Source organism: Chiloscyllium plagiosum, unplaced genomic scaffold (genome assembly GCF_037043375.1).
Source record: "Chiloscyllium plagiosum isolate Xiang-an unplaced genomic scaffold, Cpla_swu_hap1 HiC_scaffold_45, whole genome shotgun sequence".
Lineage (NCBI taxonomy): Eukaryota > Metazoa > Chordata > Chondrichthyes > Orectolobiformes > Hemiscylliidae > Chiloscyllium > Chiloscyllium plagiosum.
Window position 1 is genome coordinate 58,539,929 of NW_028270183.1, and position 18,696 is coordinate 58,558,624.

The 18,696-nt window shown below is 44.2% G+C and overlaps 1 protein-coding gene across 1 annotated transcript in view; it reads right to left on the reverse strand.

The window, feature by feature from the left end:
- Positions 1-352: 352 nt before the first annotated feature.
- LOC148136685 (putative G protein-coupled receptor 139) overlaps positions 353-18,696 on the reverse strand; it is an 81,481-nt gene continuing 63,137 nt past the window's right edge. Inside the window, exon 2 of the mRNA XM_087983303.1 lies at positions 353-1,263. Coding sequence (XP_087839429.1) covers positions 353-1,263 — 911 coding nt within the window. The remainder of the gene's footprint in view (positions 1,264-18,696) is intronic.

Below are 18,696 nucleotides of genomic sequence, written 5' to 3' on the forward strand. Positions count from 1 at the left end.
GGGCGCGGTGCCCCCACCTTCCCTGAGGACCAGGACTTGGGGCTGAGTCTGTCTTCCACCAGCTCAGCTTCTCCAACACAAAGACAGACAACAACATCGGTCACTCTGCTGCTCAGCACGCTTTCAAGAACATTTTTTATTGTTTACAAATGGAAGTGATGGATACACTCAGTGGGATGGTGCCTTTTCTCACCGGCCCCTGAGTTGTGAGAAACATTGAAATGTTTCCCTGTAAACCCGCTTGTGGGATAAGGATGTAAAAACCAGCGCTACCCTCAGTCTGTTACCATAACGACAGGCTGCTCCATCGCTGAAACACTGAACTGAAATAAGAAAATCCTGGATGGAGTGATTAATGAGGGAATTTGATTGATGGATGGATTTGGGTGAAGGGATATTTCAGCACATTCTTCAGCTGCTGCCTGAACTTAGTCTGGGTCACGGCATAAATCGCGGTGTTTGTGCAGCAACTGAGGAGCTGCAGCATGAAGCCCAATTCCTTCACAAAGTCATGGATAAACATAGACTTATACCCAATATTATACATCCGGTACCATATAGAATATACCATTACCGTTGACCATAACAGGATGAAATTGGCCGAGATCACAAACAGTAAAGTGATGGATTTTTTTCGTTTTCTCATTTTTGTGTCAGACTGAACGTCCCCATTGGGGTGAGTGCGGAGTCTCCTGCGGGCTCTGCTGGTCACTAAAATGTGTCTGACGGTGAGAACATTGAGCAGCAGAATCAGGAGAAATGGGACGCACGGGGTTAGAATGTGGTGGAGGAACTCGATTGTGACCCAGACACTGGAGGATGGAACAGCGGTTTTTACATCACAAAACCAGGGCTCGTTCATCAGCCGATACCGAGCCATGAGCATAAAATACCAGAAAAGGTCCTTTAAACAGCTCAGCACAGTCACTGCTCCCAGAACCACAGCCGCCGTTTTCTCACTGCAATATTTACTTTTCAGCTTCTGGCAACAAATGGCCACAAACCGATCAAAGGTGAAAGTGACGGTGAACCAGACAGAGCAGTCAGTGGCTGCATAAAGCAGGACGGCGTGGATATTACACACGGGGACGGAGTACATGAGGAAATGAAACTGTTCCCGATAAACAATGGGAATGTGTCTCAGTATCAGGTCGAGGATAATGACCAGGAGATCTGCCGCTGCCATGGCCCCCAGGTAACGTCTGACACATGGAGACAATCCACAATCTTTATAAAGCAGGACGTAGATGGTCACTACGTTAACTGTGAGGAAGGAAAATAAACCCATTATCCATCAGCCTGGAGGCAAAGGGACCCGTTTGATCGGGGACCCAGTGAGATTTTCAAATGTGTACCTGTATTCAGGGATTTATTAAAATAATTGGAGCTGGAATCACAAATGGGAAGGTCGGAATTACTGACAAAAATGTGACATAAAACACAAAAGACCCTCCCTCTCCTAACACACAGAGACACATCCAAAAGGACAGATGGTTTTTGGAAAATTCCCATCCACTCGATCACTCACGAACAGATACAGGTCACTGCTTCCCAGTTCCTAATACGGAGGATGGAAACGTTGCTGTCCTGAAGGATTCTCTCCCAGTTTCCTGAAGACACACGGCGTTTGGAAATTCCTGTATTTTTGTCTAAATTGTTGTCGATCCTGTGTTTATTCAGCAGGGTAAGGGTCACGCACTGTGTAACCATACAGAGTCAGTGTTTATTCAGCAGGGTAAGGGTCACTCACTGCATTGATCTATAATCCCGGACTAAGTATCTGTCCAGCACAGGGAGCTGTGCAGACCACAGCTCTGCATTGATCTATAAACCCAGACTACATATCTGTCCAGCACGGGGAGCTGTGCCGACCACAGCGGTGCATTGATCTATAAACCCGGACTAGATATCTATCCAGCACGCGGAGCTGTGCAGACCACAGCAGTGCGTTGTTCTATCAACCTGGACTGGATATCTGTACAGCACGGGGAGCTGCACAGACCACATCATTGCATTTTCTATAAACTGAACCAGATAGTCTTACCAGCACAGCGACCTATGCAGTGATCACCCGTGAATTTATCTGTAAACCAGGAACAGTTATCCTCCCAAAATGTAGGACTGTGTACACCACCTCAGTGCATTGATCTGTAAACCAGGAGCAGTTATCCTCCCAGCATGTAGGACTGTGTACACCACTCCAGTGCATTGATCTTTAAACCAGGAGCAGTTACCCTCCCAGCATGTAGGACTGTTTACCCCATCCCAGTACATTGTTCTGGAACACTGTGTTAGATTCCTGCCCAGCGCGGGGAAACTTGCAGCCCATGCTGGAAATGACAGCATGTGCAGCCCCCATCCATTTACAGCTCCACATCTCCATTATGCCATGACAAGTGGGTGTTGTGCGTGTGAACATCACTGCCAGAGAGAGGTGGCGGGGGAATAAGTTAAAATATCACCACATGGGAGGTGTTTGGGAAGTGGACAGAGACGGGGAGACTGAGATACAGTGTCATGGAAGGATGTGTTCCCAGGTTTCAGAATGTTGAAATTGCATCCGGTAACATGAGGCAGTCTTCCTTGGAAAGATTGGGAAAAGGGATATTGGTGTGACGTGAAATGATGGAGAGTTTTGGATGAACATTTGTTCTACAGCTTTGTAAATCGGATTGGTTTCAATAGAGTCCAATGCTCATTGAGCAGATTCGAACAATAATTTCTCTCAGTGCCATTTTCATTGAGTTTGACAGAGGGATCATCCGCACGAGACCGAGCTAGTTTCCTGGTGCTATCTTATCGGACTCACCTCATTAACTACCCACCCCACCCCATGGTGACCCTCTCATTCAATGCCAGCCTGATTCTTCTGCCCATCATGACTGAAGGTACTCACCATCGCCCGGATACCCCTAGGTATTCCGTGACCCCTGGCACTCGTGCCATCTTTAAAAGGCAAATGGGCACAGAGTTGAGCTTTCTCTGTTAGGAGCTGCCCTGCACAGTTTACCCCGAGCATGGCAGATAAGTGGCAATTACACCATGGTTTGTCGACAGGGGCACGGTGGGCCTGGTAGATGCGATAGTACAGAGGGGGACCATTCTCTTCCCAGAGGGGTCCACACCAGCAGACCCACCGAGCACGGTCTGAGCTCACCACCCAGCTCAGTGCAGTATAGTTCAGAAGAAATGTCCAGCAATTCAGGAAAAGCTCTGTCAGCAAAAGGGTCACCGTGTACTCTTTGCTCCCTCACACTCATTTTATATCTGTTATCGCACCTCCCCCCCACCCCCCACGCCGCACGCTCTCTCTCCCCCTCTCTCCCTCTTTCTCTCCCTCTCTCTCACTCCCTCCTTCCACTTTACCCCTCACACTAATAACACTTCATGGATACAACACTGTAGACTGACTCCCTCCGGACCTCTTGCCATGTCCCCCACCTACACTGGCACTTCAATAGGGCCACCCACTCCCACCGTCTCTCCATCCGTTGCTCCCATTCCAGGAGAAACAGCCTGGAATAGGACAGAAATGACCAAGCCTGGTGGTGGAGAGTCCGATATCCGTTCCCTCACCACCCCCCCTCCTCCTCTCGCCATGTGGGGAGGACCCTGGTAGGAGCTGGAGAGGACAGGGACACCTCGTGTGGAGATTCTGAAACATTCACGTCCCACCAACCGAGCAAGGAGCAATTTCAGTGAAGGACAATTCTCACTTTAAAATCTCTGGCAGCTCCGATCCCCCACCCCGCCCTCCACCGCCGCACCGGCACAACTGAGATGCCGTAACCCTGATGCCATCTCCCTTTTGTGTCGAGCTGTTACAAATGGAATCTCCACGGTCTCGGTGAGCAGGAGGGTGGGCTCACAACACGTCATCACCGTCACCTCCCAGGAAGGGAGCACGGTGACTCCCTCCTACACCGTCCCCCAGTAAACAGCTCAGATACTGTAACTAATCTGGGATAGTAACTGCTCTCCTCACTTGTCCTGATATCTGTAACAATCTGTGCTCATATACACGCAGCGCTCTCTGCTCCTGCCCCCCCCCTTTATAATGGCACAGCCTATTTTAAACTGTCTTTCATTGTCTTTCCTACCAAAGTGTATCACCTCACACAGCTCTGCACTGATCCCCATCTGCCATAAACCTGAACACTACACCAATGTGTGATTGTCCTGTTAGAGTTCCACACTGTCCTCCATAGACTTCAGAGTTCTTCCAGGTTCGGTGCCATCTACAAACATTGAAATTGTCATAACCTCACAGTCCCCATGAAACAACTGAAATCCTGTCCCACATACACGAGTGTGAGCAAGTGAAATACTGATATATTCTCACGGACAGAGTCGAATAATGACATGCTGTCAATGGAGCAACATAAATCCTGACACATACGAGTCAGAGTAGACGAAATATTGACAAACCACAGAGCAAGAGAAATCGGAGAGTTTCCATTTATCTATATTCATCAGGGTAAAATGTGATGAAGTTGAAAGTGTGTACTGTATCTTAAAGCGAGGGTGAATGCTGTTCTGAACTGAGAGCTTACAAGCACCTGTGGTATGAGAGGATGGCAGACCCTGAAACAGTATATTGCTGTAGAGCTGGAGTCGGTTAATAAGTGGTTAAGAAAAGAGGGTCCCAGAGTTGTGAGCAGTTGACGTAAAATGTTCACTTCCAGAGTGAAAAAAATAAATTGATGCTTTCATTTAAAAAGTGGAATTTAGCAGATCTGTCACTCATATTTTAACAGTTTCCGAGACGAATTGAGCATTTCTTTATGTTTCAATTAAGTTACCAGATGAACTTCACACCGTGTCCTAACAATTGCTGTGTGTGTATCTGTGTGTCTCTGTATGGGGAGGTCTGGCAGTCTCTGTGGTGCTTAAAGTGATGCAATACCTCCCTCTGCTGGGCTCCCCACGCCACTGTACAGGCATTGGCAGAGGGAGAAAACCAACAGAGATTCATTCAGAGAGGGGGCCGGGGAGGACAGATGCTCATAGCATCATCCAAACTGATGTCTTGTCCATGTACTGATCTAAATGTCCTTAAACGTTGCAGCTGTCCCTGCTCTCACCACTTCCTCTGGAAGTTCATTCCACACACAAGCCAGTTTGTGTCTAAAATATTTCCATCTCATGACTTTTGTAGATCTTTTTCCTCACACATTAAAATATCCCCCAGTTTTGAATCCCCACTTCTGGGAATTGACATCAGCCCTTCCGCTTATCTGTACCCCTCATTATTTTATAAACCTATGTAAAGTTACCCCTTAATCTCATATTCTTCAGTGAAAAAGGCCCAGCCTATCCAGTCTCTCCTTATAGCTCAATCCCTCCTTTCCCAGCAACATTCAGGTTAATCTCTTCTGAACCTTCTCCAGCTTAATAATATCAAGGTCAATAATATCAAAGTGAATAGTCCAGGAATTTTCTTCGTGTACGGGAAGTCCAAAACTAGAGGACATCGGCTTAAGGTGAGAGGGGAAACATTTAAATGTTACCTGATGGGCAGCTGTTTCACCCAGAGGGTGGTGTGCCTATGGAATGAACGGGCAGGATGACCAGACTGGACACAGTATTCCAGAAGAGGTCTCACCAATATCCTGTACAAGCTCGACATTGACGTCCCAATTCCGATACTCAAAGGTCTGATCAATGAAGACAAGTGTGCTAAACATCTTCTTAACCACACTATCTATATGAGATGCAAATTTTAAAGAATTGTACCTGTCGGCCTAGGTCTCTGTTATACAGCACTGCCAAAGGCTCTACTTTTAATTGTATAGGTCCTTCTGTTGTTTGATTTACCAAATCCAATACCTCACATTAATCCAAACTAAACTCTATCTGCCACCCCTCAGCCCAGTGTGCGATATTACTGCCACCCCACCCCACTTCTTCAATTTTAAAACGCCCATCCCTCTCCAGGATGCCTTGATTTTCACAAAGATCCTGAGCTTGGTTTGCCTTGTGTGGTTAGGGGGAGGAGGGACAGATTGCAGACACAATCAGTGGGGAGGAGAGGTTGACTGTAATCAGCAGCCAGGTGTCATTTCATGGTTTTAGGAATAGGGCAGTCGCATGTTAGATGTGGGTAAGAGTGATCGGTGTTTTGGGACCAGAAATTAAGCTCTTCCTTCGTCTCTGGTGTTCAGTAATAAATATCTATTTGAGACCCTTCATTGGGTAGAGTGTGTCTGCAGGATTTCTTTCCCTAATATTGCATACTACAGATAATAGCGATTAAAGCTGATCATAGTTAATTTCGATAGCACAGCACAAACACTCAATATCCAACAGTTGAGACAAATATCTTGTATTTGTTTAACAATACAAAGTGTTTTTTGTAATTCAGTCATGGTAACCTGATTATAATAAATCCACACCGAGCTGAAAGTGGGCACTAAAATATGACTCAAAATCTGGGTAAGGTAGTGTGGTGGATAATGTCCCTGCCTCTGAGCCAGAACTCTGGATTTGATTCCAATTCCTGAACTTGTGTGGTATTGTTCCTAGCTCTGGACTAGAAGGCCTGGATTCAAGTCCTGCCTGTTGCAGAGGTATGTCACAGCATGTCAGAAAAGGCTGATGAACAAACACACAGGAGAATACTGTTACAGCTTTATGGGTATTGCTGAATGATGTTAGTGTCCCTACCTCCGGACACAAACGTCTAGGTGTAAAGCTCACAGATGTATCGCGTGATACATGTGAACAAAATGATTAAAAGGGATTTAGAATTGTGACTTGATGGAGAAGGAAGAGGTGCCAGCATTGCATTTCAGAATTTAGGCCCAGGATGACTGAAAGCAGAGCTCTTCGCGTTGATTGGGGTCACATATTGCAGCAGTATAAACTCAGGATGGTCATGGGCGGCACGGTGGCACATTGGCACAGTGGTGAGCACTGCTGCCTCACAGCACCAGAGACCAGGGTTCAATTCCCGCCTGAGGCGACTGACTGTGTGGAGTTTGCACGTTCTCCCCGTGTCTGCGTGGGTTTCCTCCGGGTGCTCCGGTTTCCTCCCACAGTCCAAAGATGTGCAGGTGAGGTTAATTGGCCATGCTAAATTGCCCGTAGTGTTAGGTAAGGGGTAAATGTAGGGGTATGGGTGGATTACGCATCGGCAGGTCGGTGTGGACTTGATGGGCCGAAGGGCCTGTTTCCACACTGTAATGTAATGGATAGGGTGAGTAGTCAAAGTGAACATTTTCACGCAGAGGGTGGTGCGGGTCTGGAATGAGCTACCAGAGGAAGTGGTGGAGGCTGGTACAACTACAGCATGTAAAAGGCATCTGGATGCTGACAGACCTGCCGAGCTTTTCCAGCAATTTCTGTATTTCTTTTAAAACATGCGTTCATTTTAACACAGGTATTCTGAATAAATTAAACATTTTATTTTTTCAATGACTAGGGACGTTTAAATATATTTCAAATCGACCGAGACCATTTTCTGCTAAGTGTATGGCTCTCTGTATGACAGCAGCAATGCTGCACCTGCATGGAACAGGGAATGTGATGGAGACATAGTTTTGACAATGTACAAGGAGACCTCACATGATCCAGGTTGGGAGAGGATGACATTATTGTGTGGTTCAGCTCAGAGAGGGAGACAATGTAATCTGCCCGAGAAGAAACGACCTATTGCACTGTTTTTCCTGCATCGTTCCTCATTACAGCAATGTGTGCAAGCTAAAAAAACTCTACAGTCATCGTTCCCATTCTTATTTTTATAGAATTTCTGCCGTGTTGTAACAGGCCTTTCGGCCTAACAAGTCTATACCCACCTTCCCATCCCATTCCCCTATATTTACCCCCGACTAATGCACATAACCTAGAAATCCCTGAACACTACAGACAATTTAGCATGACCAATCCACCTAACCGACACAGTTTGAGCTGTGATAGGAAACTGGATCACCCATTAGAAGCTCACACAGGAAAGTGGAGAATGTGCAATCTCGACACAGAAAGTCATCCAAGGCAGGAATCGGACCCAGGTCCCTGGTGCGTGAGGCAGCAGTGCTAACCACCGTGCTAACCTTTGCTTGACCTTGGACCAGAATTCACTGGAATCTACTCACTGCCCGAAGCAAAGGGAATTCAGCCAAATCCAACAGTCCCAGGATGAAATCCCATTGCTAGCAGCTTTGTGAGTAGAATATCTTCAGAAGAGAATAATATGTTGGACAATCTCAATTTTTTACTTTTGTCATGAGTTACACTAATATTTGGACAAAGTTCTTTCAAATTAAAATTGCAGAGATTTTGTTAACCGGTTTGTGTGTGTTTGTGAGTGTGTGTGTGTCTCAATGTTTTAAACACGGAAATATCAATTATATATTTGCAATACCCAAACACTTTTCCATTCATCTTTCCATCATAGCTTGAGTAACATTGCTGTGGATCATAAACTTTTTAAAGAAACTAGCCTGACTTGTTGCTAAAACTGACCCTGACACAGTCTGAGACCGATATCATCGGCCATATTACCAAGCTGGTTACATTTAACATTTGTTCTGAGCAGTGGAGGAGTGGGACTAGAAAGGAAACAGTGACCCAAAAGTCGGGGAACTATAGACCAATTAGCCTAATGTCAGTGGTGGGTAAATTGTTGGAGGAGATTCTGAGGGATAGCATTTACATACATTTGGGAAGGCAAGGGCTGATCGGGGTAGACAACGTGTCTTTCTGCATGGGAAATCATGTCTCATTAATTTGGTTAAGTTTTTTGAAGAGATGACAAAGATTGATGAAGGCAGTTTGGTAGATATTCTATATGGACCTCAGCAAGATGTTCATAACATTCCGATTGGTAGACAGATTAGTAAGGTTCGATCACATGGGATACAGGGGAAGCTGCTCACAATTGGCTTGAAGGAAGAGGGGTATTTTTCAGATTGGAGGCTTGTGAGCAGCAGTGTGCTGCAAGAATCAGTACTGAGTTCAGCATTTCGTCATTTATATCAAGGATTTGGATGTGAACATTGGGGCCATAGTTAGTAAGTTTACAGATGACATCAGAGAGATGGTGTAGTAGATTATCTCAGAGTACAACGAGACTAAAATTATATGGTACAAAGGGGCAAGGAGTGACAGATGAAATTTAATTTAGATAAAGACGAGGTTTTGCATTTTGGGTAGGCAAATCAGGGCAGAAATTATATACTTAATGGTAAGGTCCTGGGGAGTATTGTGGAACAAAGGGACCGAGGGCTGCAGGTGCATTGTTCCTTGAAAGTGGAGTCGAAGGTAGACAGAGTGGTGCTGAACACACTTGGCACATTTGCCTTAATCAGTCAGAGCACTGAGTATAGGAGTTGTGGTGGCATCTTGCATCTGTGGTAGGAAACTGAGCACCCATGAGAAGCTCACACAGACAAGGGGAGAATGTGCAAACTCCACATAGACAGTCACCCAAGGCTGGAATCGAACCCACGTCCCTAGTGCTGTAAAGCACCGTGCTACCCTTTGGAGCGTCCCCAACCAGAATTCACCGGAATCTCCTCAGTGCCTAAAGCAAAGGGAATTCAGCCAAATCCAACTCTCCCAGGATGTTGGTGAGGCTACTTTAAGAATACTGCGTACAACTTGGTTGTCACCAGAAAATATTTACACGGATGTTCCAGGACTGGAGGTTTGAGCTTCGAAGAGAAGTTGATTATGTTGAGGTGCTTTCTCCTAGAGTGTCAGAGTCTGAGGGGTGACATTATAGAGGCTTATAAAATCATCAGAGGTATGGATATTTTGAACAGCCAAGTTCTTGATCCCAGGATAGGGGAGTTCAGAACAAGAGGACGTAAGTTGAAGGCGAGAGGGAGAATGATTTAGAAAGGACCTGAAGATAAATGTTTCACGCAGAGAGTGGTGTGTGTACAGAAATTGCTGTCAGAGGTAGTGATCAAGGAGAGTACAATCACAGGAAGAATATTGGCCAAATGCTGGCAAATGGGTCTAAATCAGATTTGATATCTGATCGGAGTGAAAAGATTGGACTAACGGGTCTGTTTCCATTCTGCATGACTCTCTGATTCTATAAGAGGGATGACGAAAAATTCTTAAAGGAACTTTCAATTGGCGGTTCTCTTCACTTTTTATTGTGCCTCTATGTTCAAATGGACTGAAAGCTGTGTTAGTTAGTTATTTGACAGGGAAGTGAGTCACAGATACTTGGACACAGACTGGAAAGTGGGGCTGAGACCACAACCTGATCAGCCACAATCTTAGTGCCTGGTGGAGAAGGCACAAAATATGTAATGACCCACTCCTGCTCCTCACTCCCATGTTCCTGTGTTCCATTCAGCCCCTCAAACTTGCTAGACAGGAACAGTTGGAGGCTACATACAATTGTAATCTGATGCACAGAAACAGACGAGACCATTCAGCCCTTTAAGGATGTCACGTGCTTTGAAGTGATTTGGGAAATGAATTGAAAAATTCAGGCTGGGTATGAAAGAGGCCCGTCATCTCTCTTTAAAGATCTTCCCATCTCTGAAACTTGTGTTTCATTTGTTGATCATGTTATAGACCCAGATTCACTATGAATACAGCCCATAAAGCTCACCAAAGATGTCTCACAAAATCCTCTGGTCTCACTGGCTGCAATATGCAGTAATTGCACATTCATAAAAATAACAGCCACTAACTTTCCAATAACAGAATGTGAGAACATCAGAAACAGGGGCAGGTCCTTCACTCCCCAAGCCTGCCTTGCCCTTCACTAAGATCATGACTGATCTGCTCTTGGTCTCAAATCCTCTTTCATACCCAATTCTTCTCCGCCCTCAACTCTCTGACAGGTCAATATCCATCTACCAACTCTTCAAATACTTTAAGCCATCTGGCTCCCCGAACACTCTTGTAAACAGAAATCCTGACATTCAACACCACCTGTTTGAAGAAAACACTCGCTGCTCCTATAATATGCTCCTATTGATATGAACAAAAGAGGCTGACACAAGGGTTCAGGTAAAAATGACTGGCCCTGATATCAAGGCAGTGGTTGCCTTCTGTTGACATCATGGAACTTAGAAAACTGGATATAATGGGAATCAGAGTAAACTCTCCAGTGTTTGTAGTCAAACATAGCACAAAGGAAGATGTTCGCCATCTCAGTCCTGGGTCAGCTCTGTGGGAAATCGTCAGGGTACCTTCCTCTTCACAAACAGCTGTTTCATCAATGTCTCCCCGCCCCCACCCTCCCGACCATAAGATCAGAAGTGGGGATTTTCACTGAAGATTCCACAATGTTCAGAATATTTTGTCCCCCCTCTCCTCCTGAGCTGGTCTGTGTCCATGTGCAGCAAGACCCAGACACCACTCGGGTTTGTTCTGTTAAAGTGTCTGCAACATTCGTGTAACAGCACTGCCTGGCATTGCACATTGCCACAGTAAAACAAGAGTTCATTCAGCACCTCACGCTGGTTTCACAGGAATATGAGGCAGTCATTCAGCCCATTGACAGTATTGGAGAAGAACAGGGACAGCCCATTCAGTGCCTCGAACCGATTACTCAGGAAGACAAGGAGTGTAGTGTGATGGACCACACCAGAGCCCCGCGAAAATAATTGAAGGCGGTAGCCTAGACTCTAATATTTTCAAATTTTAAAGGAAATCTACACTGTCTGTTCCAGATGCAATGTGAATGGTCAAACTACTCGGTGTGAAACAAAACACCATTTATTTAAACACAGAAGATAAAATGAAACAAAAGAAAGAGACATTTTGAATAACTTAATTCTATTGGACAAGTTAACAGAATAATAGATCTAGGAACTATTATTAATAAACTGCTCCAATATAGGAAAATCGCATAAACACAGCCCCTGACAAAAAGGAATATTCAGACACAGATTGTCACAAACATTTCCCCAATCCAGGAATTAAAAACAGCATCAAGAGAAAATTCAGAGATAGTGGCAGCCAGGAGACACCTACTGAAGCTTCCAACTCTGTACAGACCCCAATAGTTTCTGATGTTACTGAGAAACCAAAACCCAGTGATCCTTATCTGTGAGAACTGGCCACACCCATTCAGGCTCCATTAAAATAAACGTAAGGCCTTCCTAGCTGTTTACTCCAGTGGTCCGAAGTAGCCAGCTTTGTCACAACCGTTCAATATCTCTGTTAAAAGAATCGAGTAGAAAATAACCTCTTATGCTACAGCATCACCACACTTGTCAGCACATGGAGCTGTCAAACAGGAACCAGGGGTAACGCAATCAGGCCCTTGGCCCTGTCCAATCGGACGAGGAAGAAGTCAGTCAGTCCGTTGAGTCACTGACACAGCAATAGGATGAGGCCATTCATTCCCTTGAGTCAATTACACAGGAACAAGAGGATGCCATTCAGCACCTTGAGCCACTTATACAGGAATAGGAGGAGGCCATTCCTCCTCAACGCACTTACACAGGGACAGAATGAAATAATTGATACTGATTCCTGATGAACGGCTTATTCCCGAAACATCAATTCCCCTGCTCCTCGGATACTGCCTGACATGCTGTGCTTTTTCAGCAAACGACGCTCAACTCTGATCTCCAGCATCGGCAGTCCTCACTGTCTCCTAATAGATGCTCGAACATGATGAACAAGTGGAGAGAGGCTGCACAGACAGACTGCTCCACGTTGTTCCTCGTGCCTCCGTTGCTCATGATACACACATGGGACTTTAACGTGGTTTTCTCGCGGTGAGGAGAGAAGCCATATATCTTGTGTGAAGTCTCAAGAAGTCCTAAATCATCTCCGAGAAGACAGCCTGGTGTTCACTATGTAGGGCGGAAGCTGGTGGGAATGGCTACCTGTTTCAGATGGAAGGTATTGTGGCTGCTGTTGGGGATTGTGAGCAACATGTGTTCAGTACGGGTTCACACGCCGACTTCACATTAATGTGGGGAGAGTTAATGTAGGCATATAAACTATTAGGAAAGTCACATTAGACTGATTAATGTACTCTCTAAGTTCAAATAATGATGATATTAATCATGTTGATCTTGTCTAGTGCACATCCTGTTCAATGTAACCTGTATGCCTTACTCTGTCCAAGCCTATTTCCACCCTATGATCTGTCTGGCCATGCTTACTATGACCTGCCTCCACTGCTCATAACTAAAATGTTTCCCTGTACTGAGGTACACGTGGCAATAAATCAAACCAATTAATCCTTTGTAAAGTATGGAATTTCTCACACTATCAATGTCTCTTTTGGAAATAAGTGATCGCTGCCACTCCTCTTGTTTCAGCGTCACCATTTCTCCATCTCACACAGCTCTACAGATTAAACACTCAGCTTCTTCACTCTATTCTCATGCTACCATCATCCGTGTCTGTTGTAAGGAGATCATTCCTTACAAAGGAGATCAACTCTGGAGAGAGTGCCCCAATGCTCTCTCAACAAGGCTCTACAACAGCAGGAAGATGGCTTTACTTATGCACTCGAATCATCATACAGTGAAGGACAGTATACCATTGACTGCACCCATTATTACACAGGGTTTGATTCAGAGCAGTCCGCAAAGATTTCTGAGTGGGAGATCATGCGTCCCAAATTTGTTAGAATTCTTTGATGAAGTGACCAGGAAGGTTGACGAGGGCAGAGCAGTAAATGTAGTCTCTATGGATTTAGTAAGGCCTTTGAGAAGGTTCCACATGGCAGGCTGCTCAGGAAGGTTGCATCACGTGGAATACTGGGGGGACTGGCTAATTGGATACACAGTTGGCTTGATGGTAGGAAGCAGAGGGTTTAGTGGAAGGATGCTTGTCAGACTGCAGGCTGGGTCCATTACTGTTTGTTATCTATGATTTGGTTGAGAATGTACAAGGTATGATTAGTAAGTTTGCAGATGACACGAAAGTAAGTGGGAGCATGATCAGTGAGGACGTTTATCAGAAATTGCAGTAGAACCTTAATCAGGTCTGGAAGAGAGCCGAGAAATGGCAAATGGAATTCAATATAAATGTGTGTGGTCTTGCATTTTGGAAACTCAAAGCAAGGTAGGAGTTTCATGGTCAATGGAAGAGTCTAAAGGGGTACAGTGGGCAGAGAGACCTTGGTGATCAGGTGCACACGGTGTTTTAAGAGTGGAGTCACAGGGAGACAGGGAAGTGAAGAAGGTTTTTGGCAAATTGGCCTTCATCAGGCAGGATATTAAGTATAGAAGTTGGGAATTTATGTTGCAGTTACACAGTATTTTGGTCAGGCCACACTTGGATTATTGTGTTCAGTTTTGTCACCTTGTTATAGGGAGGATGTTATTAAATTAGAAAGAGTGCAGAAGAAATTTACAAAGACGTTGCGAGGACCCAATCGTCTGAATTATAGGGAGAGGTTGGACAAGCTAGAACATTTTCTTTAGCGTGTAGGAGACTGAGGGAGTCCTCATAGAGCTGTATAAGATCACGAGGGGTATGGATAGGATTAATGCTCTCAGCCTTTTTCCTAGGTGCAGAGAATCGAGGATTAGAGGAGATCAGTTTATGGTTAAAGGTGAAGGAATAAAAGTTAGTTTCTTAACTTTAATAGTGAACACTAAACAACAACTATTCACAAATACAAGCCCCTCTTTTCTTAACTGCATATTATCTGACTCCAACTCTGTAAAATTATGCTGTTCCAAAAACCCACATATTAAACATTATAATCTCAAGACCACACAGTTTCTATTTTCCCCGCTATGTTCCCTCTTCCAGCTGCTGATCTCCCTGGGTCATTTTGTTTTTTTACTGCAAGTAGGTTTGACATGAGCATATATCTTTGATAGAGAGTGTTTGAGATGTCCAGTTAGCACTCCTGCTCAACAGCAGTTACTCTGTTGTTGGATGGCAGTGGCTCTCCCTCTAGTGTTCAAAATCCTGTGTTCATATACTTCCCATGTTACAATAAATCTCATACTTCCCAGGTGTCCAAACAATAATATCGAAATTCCGTTGGCTTCTGGTCTGTTAAGCGTTATTTAAACTCTTTGGTTGTATTTGAATTGTTGCCAAAACAGCAAACAAAACTCAGGTATCCATTTCCCAGCTAATAGTGACATGTGGAACAGTGTGACCTTGAGCTGGCATCTGTGGCTGTACTTTCTATTCAGCAAAACCCGTTCTGTCTTAAAGTGACCAGACATGCTTACGGCTTAATTCCCCTCCCCCCTTCAGAAATAAAATGCACCATCAGTGTAAAAAGATGGCTTCATTTCTTTTCCTCAAATTCTTAATCCCATTATTATGAAATACAAAAGTCATTAATCTCGGTTATACCATTCATATTAATTCTGTACACATATATAACGTTGGAAAAAGTCAAATCATATCTACACTTTTTCCTTTAAATTCGCGGTAACACATCTGCTATCACATGCTTAGAACCCACAGCATGTACATTTTGTAGGTTTAAAGTCGATAACATAAGACTCCAATGAATTAGTCTCATATTTTGGTCTTTAAATAGTCTAAAAAATGCGAGAGGTTTGTTGTTGTTATCAACAACCAACTGCGACAATTTGTTTGTGACATAAATATTAAATTATTGTTAGAGCAGTACGAAACTCAATCATTCTTTTTCAACAATGGAGATTTTCTATTCTTTCTGTGGATATTTAGATTTTTGGACAAGTAGCCAATTGGCCATTCAATTCCATCATCATCTTTCTGTATCAATGCATCTCCGACCCCATATCCCTAGCATCAGATACAATTTTCAAAGGGTTTCAAAATAGTTGGTGCAGCTAAAACTGGTGCGGGGATTAATGCTGCTTTAAAATTCTCAAAAGCCTCCTGGCATTGTTCTGTCCACCACAATTCTGTCATCTTCTTTAGTAAATCCAGCAGTGGTGCAAATACGCTGCTGAAGTTTGTAACAAACTTCCGATAGAATCCACTCAGTTCCAAAAATCGAAGCACCTCTTTCTTCGAGGATAGTCGTGAAAATTCCTCAAAGCCCTTATTCTTTGTGTTCCATGGAGTCAAACTTCCATGTCCAAAGTAATGTCCCAAGAACGTCACCTCGGCCTTCGCGAATTCTGTTTTCTTTAAGTTTATTACTAAGTTTGCTTCTTGTTATCGTTCAACATGCTCTGCCAACTGTAACATGTGAACTTTCAATCACTTGCTAAAGATTACCACATCATACAGATAACCTGCACAATTTGTTCATCTGGCCACAACTCTGTCCCTGAGTCTTAAATGTGGTGGTGCATTATTCATTCGCATGGCATACACGATAACGATTTTGTCATATCGAGTATCTTTACCAGACAGGTTAACTGACTCTTTTTTATTTCATTTGAAAGGGGCGACTAAACCTGGTTTTGAAGGGATTTCCTACCACTGGTGGCAATACTAATACATCGTCCCCACGGGTAATCGTCAAAGTTTCAGATGTTTTACCTTCCACCTGCTTCACTCTTTGCTGTGTCCTCTTCAGGTGCTGTTTAGCTAACTCACCTACTCCATCTAATGTTTCCTCACCTCACATACATAATCCAAGTGTGAGATCTCCGACTTCGATCTTGTCAATTAATATTTAATTAATTTCAAAGGACCTCTCACTTCATGTACGAACATTAACTCAAAGGAAGTAAAGTGAGTAGATTTATTTGGGCATCTCCGATGGCAAGCAATTTAATGGGGCACCTTTTTCCCAAACATTCAGACAATCTTGTCAGGACTACAGATGCAGTCTGAAAACTGTGATTGGAAAATCACAGCAGTTCAGGCAGCATCCGAGGATCAAGAGAGTTGACGCTTCAGGTACAAATCTTTCATCAGGAAAGTGGGGGGCAAGGGAGGGGGAAGGATGTTGAGAAATAAATAGGAGGAGGTGTTGGAGCTGGTGGAAGGTAGCTTGGAAGGCGATAGGTAGATGCAGGTGGGTTGTGACAGTGATAGGTCGGAGAGCAAGATGAAGTGGATAGGTGGTAGGACAGCTGGAACCCTCAAGATATACAGCATCAACGTTGACTTCACCAAATTCCAAATCTCCCCTCTCCCAACCTCAGCATAGATCAAACCGTTCAAATTAGCACCACCCTCTTGAACCGTCCCAACTTTCCCTCTTCCTTCCCACCTATCTAGTCCACGTTCCCCTTCAACATATCACTATCACTCCCAACTACATCATCCGATTACCTTCCCAGTGACGCTCTGGCCAGCCCAGCTCCTCTTGTCTTATTTCTCTATCAGCCCCCTTGTCCCTCCACCACATTCCTGATGATGGGTTTATGCCTGATATGTCGATTGTTCCACTTTTCGAATGCTCCCCAATCTGTTGTGCTTTTCTGGCACCTCACTTCTCAACTGTTAGAGACTGAGCAGATCCCGTATCTCACAAATTATAATTTCTTATCCACGCCTCCCTCCCTCCCCCACCCCACCTTTCTGAGTAAACTTCATCCATAGAGGCGAATTCTTTGTCGAGATCAGGCACTGACTCCATACCCAGCCCCTGCCTAGGATGTACACTCTCCTGCAGCTCCTTGGCTCCGCTTGGGGTCTCTTTTACCGGTTTCACTAATGTCACTTGCTTAACCTCTTTTACCACACCTTTTCCCAAAGTGACTTCCTTCAACGCCCAACACGGCGTGTCCCAGCTTACTGCAGTGAAAATACCTATTCCTAGTGCCCTTCTAAAACCATCGCCACTGTAATTTTATGTGTTCCACTCCGTTATAGTGAGAACACCTGAGACCTTTCACCACCTTTCAACCCCCTTGGGCTTCTTTTCTCACCTGTGGTGAAATATTGCCACTGTGATTTACTCTATGTCATTTAGCGTAGGATCTCCCCTTCTCACAATTTCTATTCTTCACATGATGAAAATCCTCCCAGAAGCTAAATTTCATCTCATGCACCGATGCATATTTTCCTTCCATTTCTTCCGCGCTCCTCACTGCTTGAACTCTCTGTTCATTTACATGAATTCTTCACATCTCTGGAAGTGAGTCTTTAAACTTCTCCAGCAGAATAATCTCCCTTCGAGCCCCATTTTTAAGGCCCACACCCATGTTTCAAAATATCTGTATTTAATTCTTTCAAACTCAGCATAACTCTGACCACGTTCCCTCTCTATATTTCTGAACCTCTGTCTATATGCTTCTAGTACCAATTCATAAGCACTCAAAATGGCCTGTTCGGCATCTGCATAATCTCTTGACCCCTCATCTGTTAGTGCTGCACATATCTCACTAGTTGTGCCCACCAGCTTAGTCTAAACTAGCGTTACCCACAAGTTCACTGGACACACCATCTGCCAAGCCAATATTACCAAAGTAATAAAAAAGATTTTGACATTATTCTCACTCAAATATGGCAATGTATTAACATAGTTGTATACATCCCTACGTCCTCCCTTCATCTTCATCCTGCTAATTTAACTTTCTTACCTAATTCCCAACTTCTGAATTTCAAATTCTCTCTCTTTTTCGTCTCTTTCTCTTACTCTTTTTAACTCTCTCACACTTACTGTCTCTTTCTTTATCTTCTAACTCCAGTTGCCATATTTGCAATTTAAGTTTTTCTCACTCGACTGCAGTTGCCTGTTTGTCTGATACATCAAAGTCCTTGGCCAATTCCATTACAATTTCAGCTTTCCTTTTCTCCCTGGTGAAACCCAATTCTAATCTATTTGTTAACTCTAAAAGTATGCCCTTCCTCTGTCTTTCTAAACTTTCTTGGCAAACTTGGGAATCATTTTCAAAC